The 19,405-nt window shown below is 39.0% G+C and overlaps 1 protein-coding gene across 3 annotated transcripts in view; it reads left to right on the forward strand.

Annotated features, from left to right (window-relative positions):
- G2e3 (G2/M-phase specific E3 ubiquitin protein ligase) overlaps positions 1-19,405 on the forward strand; it is a 34,257-nt gene that overhangs the window by 1,508 nt on the left and 13,344 nt on the right. The window contains exons 2-10 of one of the 3 annotated variants that reach the window (XM_051145748.1): positions 2,495-2,535; positions 4,807-4,907; positions 7,722-7,823; positions 11,675-11,799; positions 12,907-13,072; positions 14,914-15,020; positions 15,639-15,755; positions 16,713-16,837; positions 16,943-17,072. In XM_051145748.1, the coding sequence (XP_051001705.1) occupies positions 2,499-2,535; positions 4,807-4,907; positions 7,722-7,823; positions 11,675-11,799; positions 12,907-13,072; positions 14,914-15,020; positions 15,639-15,755; positions 16,713-16,837; positions 16,943-17,072 (1,010 nt within the window). In that variant the 5' untranslated portion in view covers positions 2,495-2,498. The remainder of the gene's footprint in view (positions 1-2,494; positions 2,536-4,806; positions 4,908-7,721; positions 7,824-11,674; positions 11,800-12,906; positions 13,073-14,913; positions 15,021-15,638; positions 15,756-16,712; positions 16,838-16,942; positions 17,073-19,405) is intronic. The other 2 variants (XM_051145757.1, XM_051145764.1) reach the window with 2 other exon arrangements.

Consider the following 19,405-nt stretch of genomic DNA (forward strand, 5'->3'; position numbering starts at 1 on the left):
ACCTTCCTGAGTCAAGTCTTTTAAATGTATAATGGGGATAAAGACTTCCTTGTGGGATTATTGTGGCAGTTCAATGGACTAGTACATGTGTATGATACATGGTAAATGAGAACAGATGTCTGAAATACAGTTACTAAACATAATACAACCACAGTACATGCGTTTTCATTAAACTTTACAATGTGACTAATAGAAGTGAAGATCAGAAACTAGATTTAAACTAAAAATTATATAATGTGTGTGTGCGCGCGTGCGCGCGCTTGCTTTATGATCAGAGGGGGATTGTCAGTTCTGAGAGTCAGTTTTTTCCTACCTTGTTGTTTCCAGGAGTCAAATGGAAATTCTTTTACCAGCTGAGTCATCTTACTGTCCAATACTACTACTACTACTAATTATTATTATTATTAGTAGTATTATAGTTCTTCCAGTCTCATTCTTCAGTTTTCAACTGTTTTGTAAAAATTTCCAATGTTTTCCCTTTTTATTCAATATATGATTCAAATCTCAGCTTTCTTAAAAAAAAGAAAAGTTTTTTGCAGCCTGATTAGAGACACTATGATTCCTAACTCTGTTTTCAAGTGATATGTAGTCTATAAATTTCATGTGAGAAATAAATACTAAAATAATCCCTGAAGAAATCTCAAAAAAGAAAAATGCCAGTATTTGTTCATGTTCATGACATATTAAGTGCTATACACACATTTTCCTACTTAAACCCGATAACATTTTTTATTACCCCTATATTAAGATAAACTAAGTCACCAAAATAAAAATTTAAATATATCTTTTTCTTTCGGTTTCTTTTCGAGACAGTTATTTCTCTGTAATAGCCCTGGCTGTCCTGGACTCACTTTGTAGACCAGGCTGGCCTCGAACTTGAGTGCTGGGGTTACAGGCGTGCGCCACCGTGCCCGGCTTTTAAAGCGTGTTTTTGAATGTTTGGTGCTGTTTGTGAAAGTCAGGGATGTACAGGCATGAGCGCGTGAGAACTAAGAAGCAGAAAAGTCTGCTCTTCATGTTACTTAGAAACTGAAGGCCTAACTGTGCTTTTCTGGAAAAGCCTGTCCAATAGTGTTGGGCTGTCCTTCTAAAGACCAGTGGCTGGGACTGTTTGTGTAGCGTACACTACTCTGCCGTCAGATACCCCTTCTGCTGAGAAAACAATACATGCTTTTGAACCAGAGCTTGGGTATCTGACACAGTCTAGAATTACATTATTCTCATGGTTCCTTCTTGAATTTTAGAGTTGGAATACTACATGATTTTGGAATCTAAGCTGCAGAGATCTTTCTGTGCGTTGTGATGCCACTAAAAGCATCAACAGAGGGCATAATGATCCAATGTGTAGACACAAAGAGACCCTGTTTCCTGGGAATTGTTTATATATAAAAATCAGTACACAGCTGGGCATGGTGGCACATGCCTCTAATCCCAGCACTCAGGGAGGCAGAGGCAGGTGGATCACTCTGAGTTTAAGCCTAGCCTGGTCTACAAAGCAAGTGTAGGACAGCTAAGGCTACACAAAGAAATCCTGTCAGTTATTTCAATAGTATTTACTGCATAGACCGTCAATTTTGGAGTTTAATTACCATGGTTTTTTTTTGGTTAGGTAGCCATTAGGTGGAGTGGGTGGGAATTTGGCTTCCTTTGTGATAACCATCTATTGCCATCTCTACATCACCCATGAAACTTGGTTTAAAGCAAAACAAAAACCATCATAGTATCTGTGCGCCAGGAACTAGGGCTTCCCTAAAGTTGCTCGCAGACTTTCTCGACAGAAGTCTAAGACAGATATGGTAGCGTGTGCTTATGTCATAAACATGTGCTTCTGTCATAAACCTGTTCCATACTGAGCGGGCCTCTTCATGAAGCAGCTTGGATGTTATTGTCACCTGGCAGCAGCTTCTTGTAGACATGGACAAAAAGAGCAAGGAGAAAGTCACAGTGGCTTTTATGTCAGTATCTAAGTGGCTTGAGCACTGCTGAGTAGCACAGGTGGGTAAGAGTTGGCAAGTGCACCAGCCACAGTAGAGACCAAAACAGTAGTGCTGACAGGTGCTGACTTGAGTCACCTTGCTGCTGCCCACCCATGTGATTTTTCCTTCCTAAGCAGTGAACAAGTTTTCAGATATGAATACCAAGTTGCAGTCTGCACTCTCCTAACAGAGCAAAAAGAAAAGGTGTTTGACATGGTGTTACTTTGTAGGTTAATGTAATTGTAAGGGGATTTTATTTTTATTGATCTTTGCTTTGCTTTGCTTTCCTTTCCTTTTAATATTTACTTAGAAATACATGAGTCTAGGCAGTTCTTTGTTGTGTAGGACTTCTTGGTGCGCTGCAGGACATCCCACAAAAAGTGAAATGGGAACTACTGCACTATAGTACGGAGTGATTTTATATGATTTGATTATAATCATACTAACTGAATTTCAAGTAAAAATGGTTAGTTTGAGGTTTTTGAAATTAAATATTAATATGTTCTTATTTTTCCTAGTAAGATGAATGAAAATAAACCTGATAATTCAAAAAATCTTGGTAAGTAACTATGAAAAATATTTTTATTACAATATAATTAATCCCTTTAGAATGGTATCCAGTAAGGAGTATTCTGATGCATGCTTAGTTATTAGTAGGTTCCATTAAATTATGATTATGTTCATTTCCACAAACTACCAGTACATTTGTTGCCAAAAGACATTTTGTTAATTATATTTTGTATGTTTTTATGATTTACCAGATGTGATTTGAATCTGAATAAATTATCATTTAATATTTAATGACTCTGCCTTTGGTAAATGAGGACAATATAAGAAACAGACACAAGAAAATTTGAAATGAAAAAGAAAATTCCTGTTAGTTGTTTTCTTATAAACAGTATCTGTTGACTTGCTACCACGGACGATGAGGACTCTAAATTAGTAGACTACTGTGTACTTGTGTGTGTGTGTACACTACTCCTCTGTTTAGGCTTGGTGGGGTTTTTGCTTATTTGTTTTGTTTTGAGACAGAGTCTCATTATGCTTATCCCTGACTAGCCTGTAACTCACTATGTACACCAGGCCAGCCTTGAACTCACAGAACTCCACCTGACTCTGCCTCACTTGTGCAGAGAGCAAAGGGGGTGGTGACATCATGCCCAGCTCGTTCTCTCTTTTTTTTTTTTTTTTTTTTTGAGATAGGCCATGTCGTAGATTATCTCATTGAATCTTGAGCTCCTCCACTTGGCTCAACTGGCTGGCAAGGGATCCAAGTTTCTGCTTCCTTGGCACAGGAATTACAGACATGCACAACTGACTCTAGCTTTTTATAGCTGCTAGAGATTCAAACTCTGGTCCTCTTGCTTGCGTGATGAACATACCAACTGAGCTGTCTCCCCAGTTACCTTAATACTCTCTTGACCATTACTTTTAGTGTATCTGTTGACTACCCTCTACCTTACTTTGAACAAGGAAATTGGCCCCTACCAACCCCTCTATCCCCACATACCTATTATCTTTTCTTATTATACCTCCTGGCTAATATGATTTATGTAATACTATTGTACATTTGTTGAAATATATTCTTACTTATTCTTACTTAATTTCCCCCCAGATAAATGCCTCTAGGTTTTACTTAATATCAGTGTGCCTCCATATTCAGGGGGAGGAGGTCCCCCTCGGTCACAGTCATAGGGAAGGGGATTGGGGTGAAAGTGGGAGGGAGAGAGGAATGGGAGGATGTAGGGGATGGGATAGAAAATGAGATGTAATATGAATTATTTTATTTTTCAATAAAAATGTGTTAAAAAAATATCAGTGTGCCTAATAGAAGCCAGTTTTTGCTGTGGTAAAAGGTAATTTTAACAGGAAATACAGCGAATTAGAACAATTTTACTGAATTTTAAATAGTCTGCTATAAAAATTATAAAGTAGTCCACAGTAAAGATGAATACTTGATATTGAAATGGAGTTTCTTACGCCTTCAGGGCTCTTTATTGGTTTAAGGTCTTTTTAAGGTATTGGGGGTGAATGTGCCTCAAGGTCTGTCAGTAGTCAATGTTTGTTTTCCTTAGACTCTTCTTAAGCACTGCTAATGCCCATGGGTTCACACATGGCCCTGTGTTCTTCAGTACATATGTGAGCTTTTTAAGACCCTGACTCCCCTTCTCTGGTTTTTGTTTTGTTTTGTTTTGTTTTGTTTTTGTTTTTGTTGTTTTGTTTTGTTTTGTCTGTCAGCTGCTTGCCCTAGACTTTTGTGGTTACTGTTTTTGTTTTACCCCTAAGAGAATTCTGATACTGGTAAAACAAGCAGGCATTTGACCCCATCCCCAGGGAGCTAGCTACCGCATAGACAAAGCATCGTCACATTTATTTGGGAATGAGGTCAATGTTACTTCCTTTTAGACTAGCAGACTGTAACCATAGACACGAACCACACAAGGCCGTTATTAATCTAGACAACGTTCAGCAGCTGGGGATTTGCAGCTGTGGGGGTAAAAGACTTGTCAGGCTAGTCTGAATGCCCGAGTTCAGGTCTCCAGGTGGGCACGGTAGCCCGTGGCTGTAATCCTACTGTTCTACAGGGAGATGTGAGGCAGAGACAAGACACTTACTCCTTGAGAGCTGCTGTATACAGCAGCAACAACAGAAAATGTCCTGTCTTAAGCAAGGTGGAAAGGGAGTACTGGCGTGCCTGAGGTTGCTTTTCTGACCTCCACATGGCCACCGTTCACTCACACACACTTTTACACACGCACATACATCATAGAAGCACTAATTCTATTAATTAGTTTGTAATTTTAAGATATATTTACTTTTTTGCTATTAGCTTGTTGTATTTTCTGTCGAAAAAGTGATGACTGTCCTAATAAATATGGAGAAAAGAAGACTTATGAGAAATGGAATTTCAGTGTCCATTACTACTGTTTGGTAAGTATACTTTAGTTCTAGAAGTGTGTCCTAAAGAGAAGTTAGGTGCCACTATGTCTAAAAATTAGCTTCTGGACCTTTTGATCATCTTTATGTAAAAGTATGAGTTTTTAATATCAGATTTTAAGCTTTTGAGGTTACTTGGTGCATATAAAGACTTATCCTTACCTGTTTGTTTTTACTTAACTATTTTTTGTTTGTTTTTTGAGACAGGTTTTTATGTGTAGCCTTGGCTGTCCTGGACTCAGTTTGTAGACCAGGCTGGCCTCAAACTCATAGTGGTCCACCTGCCCCTGCCTCCAGAGTGCTGGGATTAAAGGTGTGCGCCACCACACCTGCCATCTAATTAACTAGGAAAGAGGGAGAGAGCGGTTAGATCTGTAAGCAGAGTACCCTTTTACCACTCTTCAGTTTCCTTCGTTGTTAGTGACATGTTACAGAAAGACTTGTTTGAAGGTTCAGGGTGTAGAAGAAAAGTATTTTATTTCACAGAGCACTGGAAGGAAAAGTTCTGGCTGAAGATGATTGGTATTAGTGGGAAAGGAGACAGGCGTGTATGATTTGCTCAGGGGAAAAGCAAAGACTGCTTCCCTCATAGCTCTGTATCATGTTTCTCGTCCTCAGAGTCCGAGATGAAACAAATTCCTGGCACATTAGATCTTTCCTTGCTAAGGCCGCATTAGTTACCACTGTAGTTGAAACCAAGTTAGTTTTTCTGGCTGCTTTAGAAATCATTATGCAATTTTAGCAGAGTGAAGCAACGTTTGTTTTCTGAATAGTTTTGGCTGAGTTGTTAATGGGATTTCAATTTAGATGTAACCCAGCTCCGTCTAAAGGCTTTGCTAGAAGGTTGGAGGCTCTGCCTTCAGTGGCTTGCTCACATGCTTTTAGCCACACTTCCTCCTAGCCGTTGACAAGAGGCTCAGGGCCTTTTCTGGGCTTCTTAGTAGGACTGCACACAGCATACCATCTAGCTTTATTCAAAGTAAATTATGACAGACAGGCAGACAGGCCAGAAGGCAGAGTGGCTCTAGATGAACCATCACCTTGCTAGTTTTCACATACCAGTATCATTTCTGCTTTATTGTCTGTTACAATTGAGTTAATTTTATACTGTATTAAAGGAGAAGGGAAATAAAGTTCTACTTCTCTAAGGATAATCAATAAGTTCATCAGCATGTTTTTAAACCCATTCTCATCCACGCTACTGAGCGTGGTTCAGAACTTTCCTGGGGAACCATCTAAATGAGTCATTGGTGATAGTCCAGACAGCAGTTGTCTCGGGTCCTCTCCCTGCTGTGTGAAGAAGTGCCCTGATAAGAACAACTTGAAGGAGACGGGCTTTACCCTGGCTCCCAGCTCAGGCTGCCATCCATTATGGTGGGGAAATCACAGTGGTAGGGCTTGAGGGACAGATCATACTGTGTTGGCTGATAAGAGTCTGAGAACAAAGAAAATAATGTATGCTGCTCAGCTCCTCTCCAGGTACTCCGTCCAGGATCCCAGCGGAACGATGGCACCACTCAGAGTGGACGGGTCTAGCAGTCAACAGATCCCGCCATTATTACCACGTTCTGTTGTTGACAGTTAACACCAACTATTAAACCCTGAGTTCAGCATACTTGTAGATTAGTCTAAGATCTAATCATTTCATACTGTGCCTTAAGAGAACCTGACACTGGAGTCTGTTTATTTTATGGCAAAAAAAAAAAAAGAAAAAAAAGAAATATTTTCACTTAACCTTTTATTTTTTTATAAAGAATTAGAAAATTTTCTATTAGTCAATAGGTTTTTTTCTTATACCTAGTTCTTAGATAAATATGTACTAGCTGTATTTTAGAATATTACTGAGACTAAAACAAACTTTACTAACTGCAAACTGCTTTTATTTAAGTGTTTGTTACTTAGTCTATCTAGGGATATTACAATTTTTCTTAAAGTCTGTCTTTTATTAATATAATACTTCAAGTCAATCTTAGTCACTGTTTTATTGCTGTGAAGAAATGCCGTGATTAAAGGCAACTCCTCTACCCCCTCCCCTGCCCCACCCTCCACTGCCCACCCCCAAGACAGGCTTTCTCTGTGTAGCCCTGTGTGTAGCCCTGGCTGTCCTGGAACTTACTCTGTAGACCAGGCTGGCCTCAAACCCAGAGATTGCCTGCCTCATCCTCCTGAGTGCCGGGACTAAAGGCATGCACCTCATAAGAGAGCATTTAATGGGAGATGTGTATACAGTTTTGAGATTTAGTCCATTTTTGTCATGGCAGCGAGTATGGTGACAAGCAGGTGTGGTGCTGCAGAGCTACATCCTGATCGGAAAGCAAAGAGAAACACTGGCCCATCCCTAGTCACATACTTCCTTCAACAAGGCTGTGCCTCCTGATCCATATAATCCTTTCACTTTGTTAAGTCCCTGGTGACTAAGCATTCAAATATTTGAGGCTATGAAAGCCACCCTTACTTAAACCACCACAGGTACTGACTCCATACCTAGCCCTATTAAAATTCTGTTTTGTTATGAACAGTGTAAAAATCCTGCATTATCAGGGCAGTAAGAACACTGGAATGTAACTGTTAGGGCTCTGTTTATCCCAGTGCGCATTTTACTATTTATTACTATTCCATCTTGCAGCCCCCTCTCTGTTACTGAAATGTTACTGAAAACTTAGTCTGTGTACACTGTTTATATGATATGTCTTCAAAGTCTTGTGGTATGAGTTGCCTATTATTTGACCATGAAAAATAGTAGTATATACATTTATTAATTCCAACCTGTTTTCTTCTTGTGTTTCCTAATTGAAAATGTATTCATAGTTAATGTCAAGTGGGATTTGGCAGAGAGGCAAAGAAGAAGAAGGAGTTTATGGCTTTCTAATAGAAGACATCAGGAAGGAAGTCAATAGAGCTTCCAAACTAGTAAGTAATTGTTTTATTCATTACCCTGAGTACCACAGATGCTGCTAGTGTTGCCTTGGAAAGTTTTCTATAAGTTCCTGTATTAGAAATTCATGGCTATAGTGTTTTATTCTAATGAATTTTTTATCAAGTATTATAACTTTTAATAAAACATTTTTATATTTTTACAAAAGAGTTTAACCTACACTGAATAAAACTTTTATCAGTAGTATTTGCCTCTTACTCCTGTGAGTCCCTTTTCACCTAGTCCTCTGTTACCTTCATGCTGTTACTCATTTTTTCCTGATGACCTACTGAGTTTTATTAAGATTACATAAAGAATCCTGGGTGAAGGTTTACTTACAGGAGCGTGGGCTCCTTACAGTGGCATTTCCACAGAAGAAAATGTCCCTCTCCCCTAGCAACCATTAACTGCCTGTAGATCCTCATAAAGGTATGGGGCCTCTTTACCCCACCTCCCTAGCTGCCATTATCTGCCTAAACAACTCAAGGTGTTGAGAGACCTATGCTGCTGTGAGAGTGAGGACAACAACAAAGCCATGTCCATCGGCACCGGTCCACCTCACTCCTCCCTCTGGTCCTTCTGTCCCCATGGGCTATGATAGTCTCTGAGCTCTGGAGAGGGTAAGGCCGACTTCACATTGACATTGGACACTTAATTATTAAGTGTCCCTTATTAAGGGTTTGCTTCCCTCCTTTTCTTATGGTTCCTGTCTTAGGGTTACTATTCTAAGTAATGAAACATCGTGACCAAAAACAAACTTGGAGAAGCAAAGCTTTATTTGGCTTATACTTTTCACATCAGTGTTCATTAAAGGAAGCCAGGACAGTAACTGAAAATATGGCAGGAACATGGGGACAAGAGCTAAGAATACAAGGGCCTTGGAGGAATGCTTCTTACTTTCGTGCTCCTGATGGCTTGCCCAAACCTCCTTCCTTTTTAAATAGAACCTAGCATTACCAGTCCAGGGCTGGGCCCACCTACAGGGGCCTCTCTTAACAATCACTAATTAGGAAAATGCCCTTAGGTTTGTTTACAGCTGGATTTTAGGGAGGCAGTTTTTTCATAAGATTCCCTTCTCTCTAGCTTGTGTCAAATTGACCTTAAACTACCTAGGCCAGTTCCCTTTCTTCTTTCTCTCTCTCTCTCTCTCTCTTTCTCTCTCTCTCTCTCTCTCTCTCTCTCTTTCTCTCTCCCCCACACCCCCCACCCCTTCTCTCTCTGTCACACATCAGAGACGTGTAGGATTTGCATGCAAGAAAACTATACATTATCTATTTGAGTTTGTCTTGTTTTGTTTAAAGCAGTGCTTTCCATTTTTTGTGCCAATATCTCCAAGGAAAGAACTATAGTCTGTATTTGGTCTAAGTAGAAATAATGAGAGTTGAAGACAGAAAAGTTGGAAGGACAAGAAGTACTTTTCAATTAATGTGACACTAGAAACTGATTTCCATCGTGAACGCTTAGGAAATGGGATAATTTATTGTTTTGCTCAAGTCAGGGCAAAGAGTGTTAAAATACAACTCAAAGGCTGTCACAAAAATGCTGAAGTCACTTAGATTAATGACAAGAGTTAGATTAGTACAGAGAAAGCCTATGACTCACCCCCGAAGTCTTGACATGGAGGAGAGACTGGGTAACAGAAAGCTGGAGATCGTTAGTCACAAGTGACTTGAGTTTGTGATGCCCTGCAATCTCTAACAGAGCTAAGTAATGTGTTTCTCCTGACACTGTAGTCCTCTTCTCAGTGCGTGCCAGGTGAGAGCAGTAAGGTGGATGGGAAAACAACGCAAAGTCATCGTGAAGGCCTACAGGGGAAGCAGACACATTTTAAAATGTCACGTCGAAAAACCAGTGGTTAGTGTAAGGGGGTGAGTTGTAAAATAGAGGTTCTGGGGCTCTAGAGAGCCATTGGTCAGGATAAACCAAAGGAGGGGGTACTAACATAAAAATTCCTTAACGTCTTAATGATAGCAAATTTGGAATTAAGGGTGGTCTCCCTTAACAAATTTTTGTAGCTACCTATTTTCTTAATACATCTAAATCCTCTTAGTACATGAGCCTGAAGGAGTGCTTTCATTTCCACTTTTCTTCTTTTCTTTTTCTTCCTTCCTTTCTGGTTTTTTTGTGTGTTTGTTTTGTTTTGTTGTGTTTTTTTAAACCTTAGAGGTCCCTGTGTCAGTTCACGGGGAGATCCTTGAGGCTCTCCAGGCTTTCTCCTGTGCTGTGAGTGGCCCCTGAGTTAGCAGTGAGCCTGTGATCAGCGACTCAGTGACCATTACAGGGGTTCCAAGATACACTTAGGTTCACCTGTATATTCTAACTACCATCTTTTTCTGTATGTGCCATTGTAATGGTTAGGGACTTTGGTCTTATTTCCCAGGGTTGCCATAACAAATTACAGAAATACAGATAGAGTCCCTCATAAGTTTAGAGTACAGCATTATTGTGTCAGGAGAGTTGGAGCTGGCTAAAGGCTATGAAGTGAATTCCTTCTGCACTTCGCTCCCTCCTGATTGCTATAGTGTCTTTGGATGTACCTTGTAGATGTTAAGATGACCCCAGGCTCTTGTTTTATTGTCACACAGCCTGTTTTCTGAGAGGCTTGTGTTTTAGATCTGACTTTCTTTTCTCTTATAAAGACACTAATGCTAGGATTTAGGATAGTCTAAGTCTAGGATGATCTCATCTTGAGACCTTGAGATAATTATGTCTGTAAAAGCTGTTTCCACTTCAGTTCACTGTACAATGATGAATTATTCTTTCTATATTAACCAATATAGTAAATTATTAAGGCCGTAGTTTTCTTTAACCAGTAAGTTCCCCAGTGACTGACATGGAGACTTTGATTTAATCTTAAACTGTAAGCACTATGCTGGGGAGATTCTGAGCTACTCTAATCCTAGTACCTTTAAAACCCGCATAAAACCCAATCACTCGCCAATCTGATGCCTCCCAGGGCGGCTTCTGCTCCATCAGTCTGTTCTTACAGCCACGTGCTCAGCACCATCTTTTTTCTGCTCCTCCCTTTCTCTTCCGTGTTCCTCCTCCTTCTAACTCAAGCCTGGGCACCTAAAATTTCGCCTCTCTCTCTTCTACCCAGTCATAGGCTTCAGCATCTTTATTTAGCCAATCAAGGGTAATTGGGGAACATTCCTTATCATCACATGGTTACAGGAGATAGTACAGCATTCATAAAAATGCCCATGACTAGGCGGTAACCAGATCTCAAGGGACTGAAATCAGCATTTGAAAACACAGTTGGACCTTCCTCCAACATTTCACAGATACTGGACTTTTTCTAGATTTTAACACCCTTTTGGTGACTACATTTGCTTTCTAGTTCTGTAAGATGTACCATGACCAAAAGCAACTTGGTGAGGAATGGGGTATTTTTTTCTTAAGTTTCCATGTCATAGTCCATCACTGAGAGAAGGAGCTCAAAACAGAAACCTAGGGATAGGAAATGAAACAGAGACTACTGCAGAATGCCTGCTTACTGGCTTCCTGCCCATGGCTTGCTCAGCCTGCTTTCCTATATGACCCAGGACCACCCAGCCAGCCACAGTATGCTGAGCTCCCACACACTAGTCGATCATGAGGGTGCCCCTACAGACTTGTCAACAGGTCACTTTAATGGAGGCATTTTCTCTGATGACTTTAGACTGTCAAATTGACAAAACAAACTACCCAACACATATCTTAAGACTTTGTCTTTTGGGTTAGGATAGAATATACTGTCACTATAGCAATATTTTTCAATCTCTTCACAAGGAATACTCATTAATAGATTGGTCGTACTATAGTACTGAATGTTTATATTATGCTCCTGTTTTTATATTTCCTTTAGAAGTGCACAGTTTGCAAGAAAAATGGTGCTTCAATTGGCTGTGTTGTACCCCAGTGTAAACGAAGTTATCACTTGCCCTGCGGACTTCAGAAAGAGTGTATTTTCCAGTTTACTGGCAATTTCGCGTGAGTTATTTGACTTCATTAAATATATACTATGAGAGGCTGGAATGATGATTCAACGGTCAAGAGCACTGGCTACTCTTCCAGAGGACACAGGCTTACTTCCCAGCACTCACCTGGCATCTCAAACTGTTGGAAACTTCAGTTCCAAGGGAACCAGTACCCTCTTCTGTCATTTATGGGCAGCTGCCATGCAGTTGTTGTACAAATATGTATATGCTGGCAAAATACCTTGTATATATATATTTTTTAATTTAATTAATAAAGTTATATATAAGAATGATGAGAAGTAGCTCAAAGATCTACTTTCCATGTAAAATTACTTTTTAAAGCTTACTGAATTTATACATACATATTACATATCTTAAGATATACAAGGTGTGTTTGTAGATGTATATAATATTGTATTCTATATGATTTCCTTTGGAGTTAACTGTGTCTGATAAAACTTGAGAGTTTCAATGTCTAAAATGGACCCCAGGATTATTATTCACGTTCAACTTTCAGCTCTAGGATGTAGTATTGAATGTTTGATTCATATTTCTGTGAAACATTTTATATCACACGGTTCAGAAATTAAGTTGCTCTATAAACTTGGTTAAGTTTAAAAAACAAAATCAAAATTTGCCCTAGGATAGCCCTGAGTATAGCTTCAAACATGAAGATTTTGTGAATTTTGGCATTTGATACCTTCGTAATTCTTTGAGTCTTCATATTTTTACTTGTATAATGGATAGGTAACATGGAAAAGAAACAAGCGTTAGAAAATACAAAGGAAATAAGGTAGATCAGGGGTAGATTGTTACTGCATTCAACTTGTTACATGATGGAAGCTGTTAAGTTCAGCAGTGTGTTCTTATTGAGTACAGGGGTAAATATCAGTGACAAAATATTGATGCTAGTTGATAGGAGGGAAGTCTTACCACCACAAAGTTTGTGTTTTGAAGCACTCAACTTTCCTTGGCTATAGGTTGTTAGACTGTTAGCCCACATTTGTTTCTGATGCATTTGTGAAACAGAAGAGAATTTTCTCTTAAGTATGTTAATCATAATGTTAACCAACTTGTGTTTTCTCTTGCTTATTTATTCTTAAATAATTTCTGTTTTTAGGTCATTTTGCTGGACACACCGACCGGTTCAAGTCATTACAGCTAATAAGTATAGAGACTCTTTACCATGCACCATCTGTTTGGAGTTTATCGAGCCAGTTCCTACGTACAACATATTACAGAGTCCATGCTGTAAGAATGCTTGGTTTCACAGAGACTGTTTACAGGTAAGATGACACAGGAGTCTTAGTCTCCTTAATATAAAATCTGTTGCTGGCCAACTTGAATTTTAATCTGGTGTCAAGTTGTCAATGAGATAGAATATCATAAAATACCCTTATTTCCCTCTTGGAACTTATTTTACTCTTAGGAGCTCTTTTCTTACTTTTCCTTAATAAATTTATGTTTACTCTGCACAAATAAACAAATGGTATCATAAAAGCCAACATTGGGGCCAGAGATGTTGTTCAGTGACAGATTGCTTACCTAGTGTGCATAGGCCCCTACGTTTAGTACTACAGACAAGCAGACAGACACACAGGCAGCAGAGTTGTAATGTCTTTACCTAGAAATTCTTAAATATTTTGAAAGAAATCCCAAGTATTTAGTATTGTATATATAATATAAAAGTTGGGAACTGCTGCTAGACAACACCGTGCCAAATAATAAAGATGTAGCTTTTAAAGTTGGTTTTGTAAAGCTTAAAATAAAATATTGATTGCTCACAAACTTTTTGAAAGCTATCAGATGTGAAATTACCTTATTTTTCAAAAAAGTCTTAAGAGATACTAGTGGTGCTAGAAATGAAGCCTGGCTGGTTGCAGTTTTTTGTATAGTCTCATAAATATTTATAGAGATTATTCTTTTAGAAGGGGTGAATTGGAGCCTATTTTATTGGAAATGTTTAATTCTCACACACAAATATATTTATTAGAGAACCAGAAAGTATAGTTAATAAACATCATGAAGTATAATTTAATTTTATGTGAGAGCCTTTCAAAACAACATTTCTTAAAGATTTGTATTACCTACTGACTAGTGTGTCTTAGTTTTGTAAAGATTTATTTTGGATTTTTTAGCAATAAAACAGAGGTTTTGTTTGTTTCTCTGTTTAGCCTCAGTTGGCCTGAACTCAGTTTGTAGACCAGGCTGGCCTCGAACTTACAGCAATCCACCTACCTCCGCCTTCCGTGTGCTGGGATTACAGGCTTGCGCCACCATGCATTGTAAGAGTTCTTAGACTTGACCTAATGTTTACATGAGTTTTAATGAGCACTTTGTCACTGAAAACTAGTATTGGGCTGGATCTAGCTCACTATAGAGTGCCTGTCTCATAGTCACGTGCACACACAGTACTATTGGGAAAGGTGAGGCAGACCCTAGAAATAATGCTGCAAACCAAAAACTTAGTGCTCTTTTTTAAAAACTTAATTTAGACTTCTGTCCACGTAGAAACTTGATTATTGTATAAATGTCAATAAGGAGTTGCTATAATTTAGAACACACCGATTCTTCAGTCACTTTCTAACAGGATTTATAGAAACCTTTCCACTCTCGATTCCAGAATCTAACTAAAAGCAGAAGCATACTACATGAGCTTACAGCGTGGCTGAGCAGTGTTGTCTCTGACTGCTTTGAGTCCTGCATATAGAAGTGCTGTGATGAGAGGCTAGGCGTGAGGATGGAGAGACTGCTCCTTACTCAGTGTGGACCTCCCTGACACAGTCTGCTGTCCTCAGCACGTTTTGTGCTAGCTGCTCAGGCATTCTTTGTCTCTGCTTGTTTCTGTTTGTTTCCTTTTTCTACCAGATACACATTTGTGTCAAGCCCCATGTTTATTAAGGTATCATCTTCCATCTGCAACAATTTGCCCAGAATTAGGTGATTTGTTTTTAAACTGAGGAAAATGCTGAGTTTAGAGAAACTCTGCTTATAGCTCTACCAACTGTTAACACAGAAAATATTTTCATGATCCAATAAGGGAAAGATAGCATATTGACTCTTAGATAGTTCATAACCCGATGAGAGATGCAGTGTTAACGATAGATTTCCCCATTTCCCTCTGTAGGTTCAAGCAATAAATGCAGGAGTGTTTTTCTTCAGGTGTACACTATGCAATAACACTGACGTCTTTCAGAAGGAGATGTTGAGAATGGGAATTCATATTCCTGAAAAGTGAGTAACATTTGGCTTTTTTCATGTGTATCTTAGTAGCTCAGTCAAGTCCATCTCTGGCTGATGTGTACAGCATCTTCAAGTTGCTGTTCATAGATACTAAGCCAGGCTAAGCGTGTTTAAAATGGAAAAGAAAAGTTTTAGTAATGTCATAACATGAGAAATTCTATGTAGTGAGTATAAAATTGAAAGTAAAATTTGGATTGCAGTCCTTGGGAGGCTCAGGATGTACAGGTCAACATGGGCCATGAAGTGACTTCCAGACTTGCCTAGGGAGGCTACATAGTGTTGGGGCGTGGAGAGTGAGGAAAAGAAACATCAAAACAAACACATTTATAATCCCTGCACTTGAGAACCTGGAGAGAGACTTGAGTTTGGAGCTAGGCTAGAGTATACCAACCAAAGGTGGAAATGAAGTACTAGAAAAAAGTGCAGGGTGTAGAAATTTTCTGTTCAACTTTTCACTTAATATTTGAAAGTTCACTGTAAACTGTAAGATAAAGTAGTAACTTAATAAATTTCTGTGCCGAAAAGGCCAGCCTAGAAAGACTAACTTTCATCCTTGTTATTATTGATTCTGTTAAACCAAAGCATCCGTTGTATCTTACTTCATTGTAGAGATGCATCCTGGGAATTAGAAGAAAATGCGTACCAAGAGCTGTTGCAGAGCCATGATCGCTGTGATGTTCGAAGATGCCATTGCAAAAAAGGGCGAGACTATAACGAACCCAACAGGTACTTGTGCAAGTTGCCTTCCGTTTCGTTGTTCCTTACTAAGACTTTAGCTAAGAATATAGATTTTCTAGTGAAATAGGATGCTTGAAGTTCTAACTTGAAATGAAACGTGTTTATTGTGTATGTTTACAGAGAAATTTTTGAGGTCCTTATAGTACCTTTTTGTTGTTACTGTTAAATTTTCATGAGGCTATTCCAAGTTGAGGCAGTGCCATAAATGTAAATTACACACAGCTTCTGTAACAAAACACTGAAGACTTGGTACTTCAGAGGCTAGAAGTCCCAGGCCTAGATACTTGGGACTTTGATTTCTCCAGAACACTTATGAGAGATGATTATGCGACTGTCTCCGCTCCCCCCCCCCCATACCCCCCCCACCCCCACCACCATGTACTTGTGGTTTTCTCTCTGTTGTCTCTGTCCTAATCACTCACCCTAAATTAAAAACATGTTATTTTTCCTGTTAATGTAATCTTCCTTAATATGGGAAGCTTAGAGTATCATAAACCTTTCTGATATTTATAGTTTGTGTGTGTGTGTGTGTGTGTGTGTGTGTGTGTGTGTGTGTGTTGGTATTAGTTTAGGTTTTAAGTTCTGGGTGTTCAGAGGAAGAGATTACAATCATTAAATGAAAGAGAGAAAACACTTCAGAGTCAGATGTGGTGGAGCATGCCAGTAATCCCAGCACCTAGGAAAATGAGGTAGGAAGATCACTGGCTCATGGCCAGCCTGGACTACATAGTGATTCCAGGTTAACCTGGACTGCTTAGGTGGACCATACTTAAATCAATCAGGACTTTAAAGGGGGAAGTGAAACACTGAAGGCATAGACTTTTCCTGCCTTTGCTAGGTTGGTTGTGGTACATGGCGGAGGACTGCACTTTAGTCATAGCTAGTGATCTGAGTGTATGCCAGCACTAACAGAACACGCATATATCCTTTTCGTTATGTCCTCAGCAAATGGGAAGTAAAGCGTTGTCAGAGCTGTGGTTCTAGCGGAACACACTTAGCCTGTTCCTCACTACAGTCATGGGAACAAAATTGGGAGTGTTTGGAATGTAGAAGAATTACCTACAATTCAGGTAATGGTCTGTAATTTTGAATAAAGATGCTTTTGTCCAAGTGCATGTTGTTGTAAATGGTTACCTGTGTTTCTGTTAAGCTAACCTTGAGATTTAAATATGTAGATTTCCGAAAGGCCCCCAAACACCCACTAGCCAACTCTACTAATGTGACAGTTACTGACTGCTTGTTGGAAGAGTCGTCACCTAAGCTCCCCAGACACTCAACTGTAGTCCAGCATAAGGAACTACTGAGGTATGTATTTTGAATTTTAGAAAAACATAAAAATCACTTTGAAGAAAATGATGATTTCAGATGCCACACACACACTTAGGATGTTGGCTGATCTTGCAATTGTTCAGAAGAATGAGTTTTCAAACTGTAGGACTCAACTGTTAGGGTTGGGTAATCTGCTGAAGAAAGACCCCAAGGCAGTATTCAAAAACAGTTCTTTTTTAATTCTAGCATGCTATGATCGCCTCTCTCCTCTAGAGGGCGACTCTGAAATGAGCACGCAGGCTCAATTTATAGACACTTGGAGGGATTTGTGACAAGCTTTAATTGGTCAGAATTGAGTCAGAATGTAGAAGGGGATTCAGGATTGGCTGTGTGGTTTCTGGGGACCTTTTGAGTCACTGAGGGGACATGTGGACAGTCCCCTGGCCAGGGAAGCCAGAGGTCGCCCTCTAGAGGAGAGAGGTGATCCTCCCTAGCATGTTAGAATAAAAACACTTTGTTTTTACATACTGCCTTGGGGTCTTCTTTAGCAGATCACCCAAACACTAACATCAACATGTGATACGTGTGAAGTCAAGTAAAGCTAGGAGGAGATAGCCTAGCTCAGCATGCTCACATACCTGTAGTTTCAGCTACATAGTGAATTGGAGAACAGCCTGGGCCACATGAGAACCTGTGTCATAAAGGAGGAGAGGAGGAAGGGGGGAAAAAGAAGGCAAAATACCAAGTTACATTAATCAGCTTTACTGGTTTTCTTATATTGAGTCATAATTAAAATAATTTTAAAGATATAAATATTCTGGAAAATATCTTTACAACATTACTCAATTCCTTGGGAGGCAGAGGCACGCAGATCTCTGTGAGTTCGAGGCCAGTCTGGTCTACAAAGTGAGTCCAGGACAGCCAAGGCTACACAGAGAAATCATGTCTCAGGAGTAAAAAGAAAAAAAAAAAAGAAAAACCTAAAATCATTACTCAATTACATACTAAAGCAAGAAGAAATTCAATTATCAGGCACACCATGCCCCTCAATGAAACAACACAAAGACTTGGGTTTTTCTTTTGTTGTTCATTTTTGTTTTGTTTTGTTTTTTTGATGTTATAACCATTGTTTGTTTTATATATAGTCAATGTCAGGAGCCTTAAATGTCAACTCTTTCCCTTTAGAAATTTGAGGAGTGTCCATATAATTACTCTTATTTTCATAAGTGTTTATTTTCATAAACACTTAAACAAAACTAGAATTAAATTTTTTGTTTTGCCGGGTATGGTTTTATAGTTATGATTCTTTTTTTTTTAATTTATTTACTTATTTACAGTGTTTTGCCTCCATGTTCATCTGCACACCAGAAGAACACATTAGATCACATTATAGGTGGTTGGGAGCCACCATTCGGTTGCTAGGAATTGAACTCAGGACCTCTAGAAGAACAGCCTGTGCCCTTAACCTCTGAGTCATCTCTCCAGCCCTATAGTTAAGATTTTTAACGTTGTAAAACTTAAAAAAAAAGAAAGAAAGAAAGAAAGAGAAAGAGAGAAAGAAAGAAAGAAAAGAAAATTAGAGCTTTATTTCTTCCCATAAGGAAAAAAGGAGCTAGGCATGAAGTTCTTTCTCGTTAAGATTTTAAAAGGCCAAAAAAAAAGGGGGGGGATTAAAAAAAAACCAAACTTGATAATTCCATTTGCAGACAAGTAGAACAATAAATACTTGTCCAAAAAGCGAATAATTTCCATTTGCTAATTCAACTGAAAAACATTTATAATAATTTGTTAAGGCACTTGCATATTAAAGTGGTTCATTGTCCTATGTTAATATAGTTTGAAAATAATTGTAATATTTAGGTTTCCAAAGATGTTGCATTAGAGAAGCGTGACTGTTTGTTTCTTTTTTAACGTCCAGTCATGTGTTTGAAGAGCAGCACTGGCATTCCTAAGGAGCCAGGAATCCACTGTTGTAATCAAATGTGGCTGCAGTGTCTGGGGTAGGACAAATGGTATAGAAAGGTGATCCATGCACAGAAACTAGCTAAGCCAATTCATAGGATTCATGGATGTTCATACACAGAGGTTCTGTTTGTGCAGATGGGCCTCGGGGCTTGAGGGTTTGCATTTGTAACCAGCTCATGATGATACTGTGAGCATTTTTGGCCTAGATGAACCAGACTAAAAGATGTGAGTGCTGTTGGTACTTATTAGCTGTATTGTCAGTTGAGTTGCTTTAGCTATTGACCCGAAAGTAAGAATTTGAACTTTATACCCTTAAACCTGAGTCCACTGAATTAGGCATTCAAAATATTATTGCTGCAAGTTATAAGTTGGCAGGTGATTAGATCAGGGGAATTTAAAAGTAG

The sequence above is a fragment of the Acomys russatus genome, chromosome 1 (assembly GCF_903995435.1).
Source record: "Acomys russatus chromosome 1, mAcoRus1.1, whole genome shotgun sequence".
In the NCBI taxonomy this organism is placed as follows: Eukaryota; Metazoa; Chordata; class Mammalia; order Rodentia; family Muridae; genus Acomys; species Acomys russatus.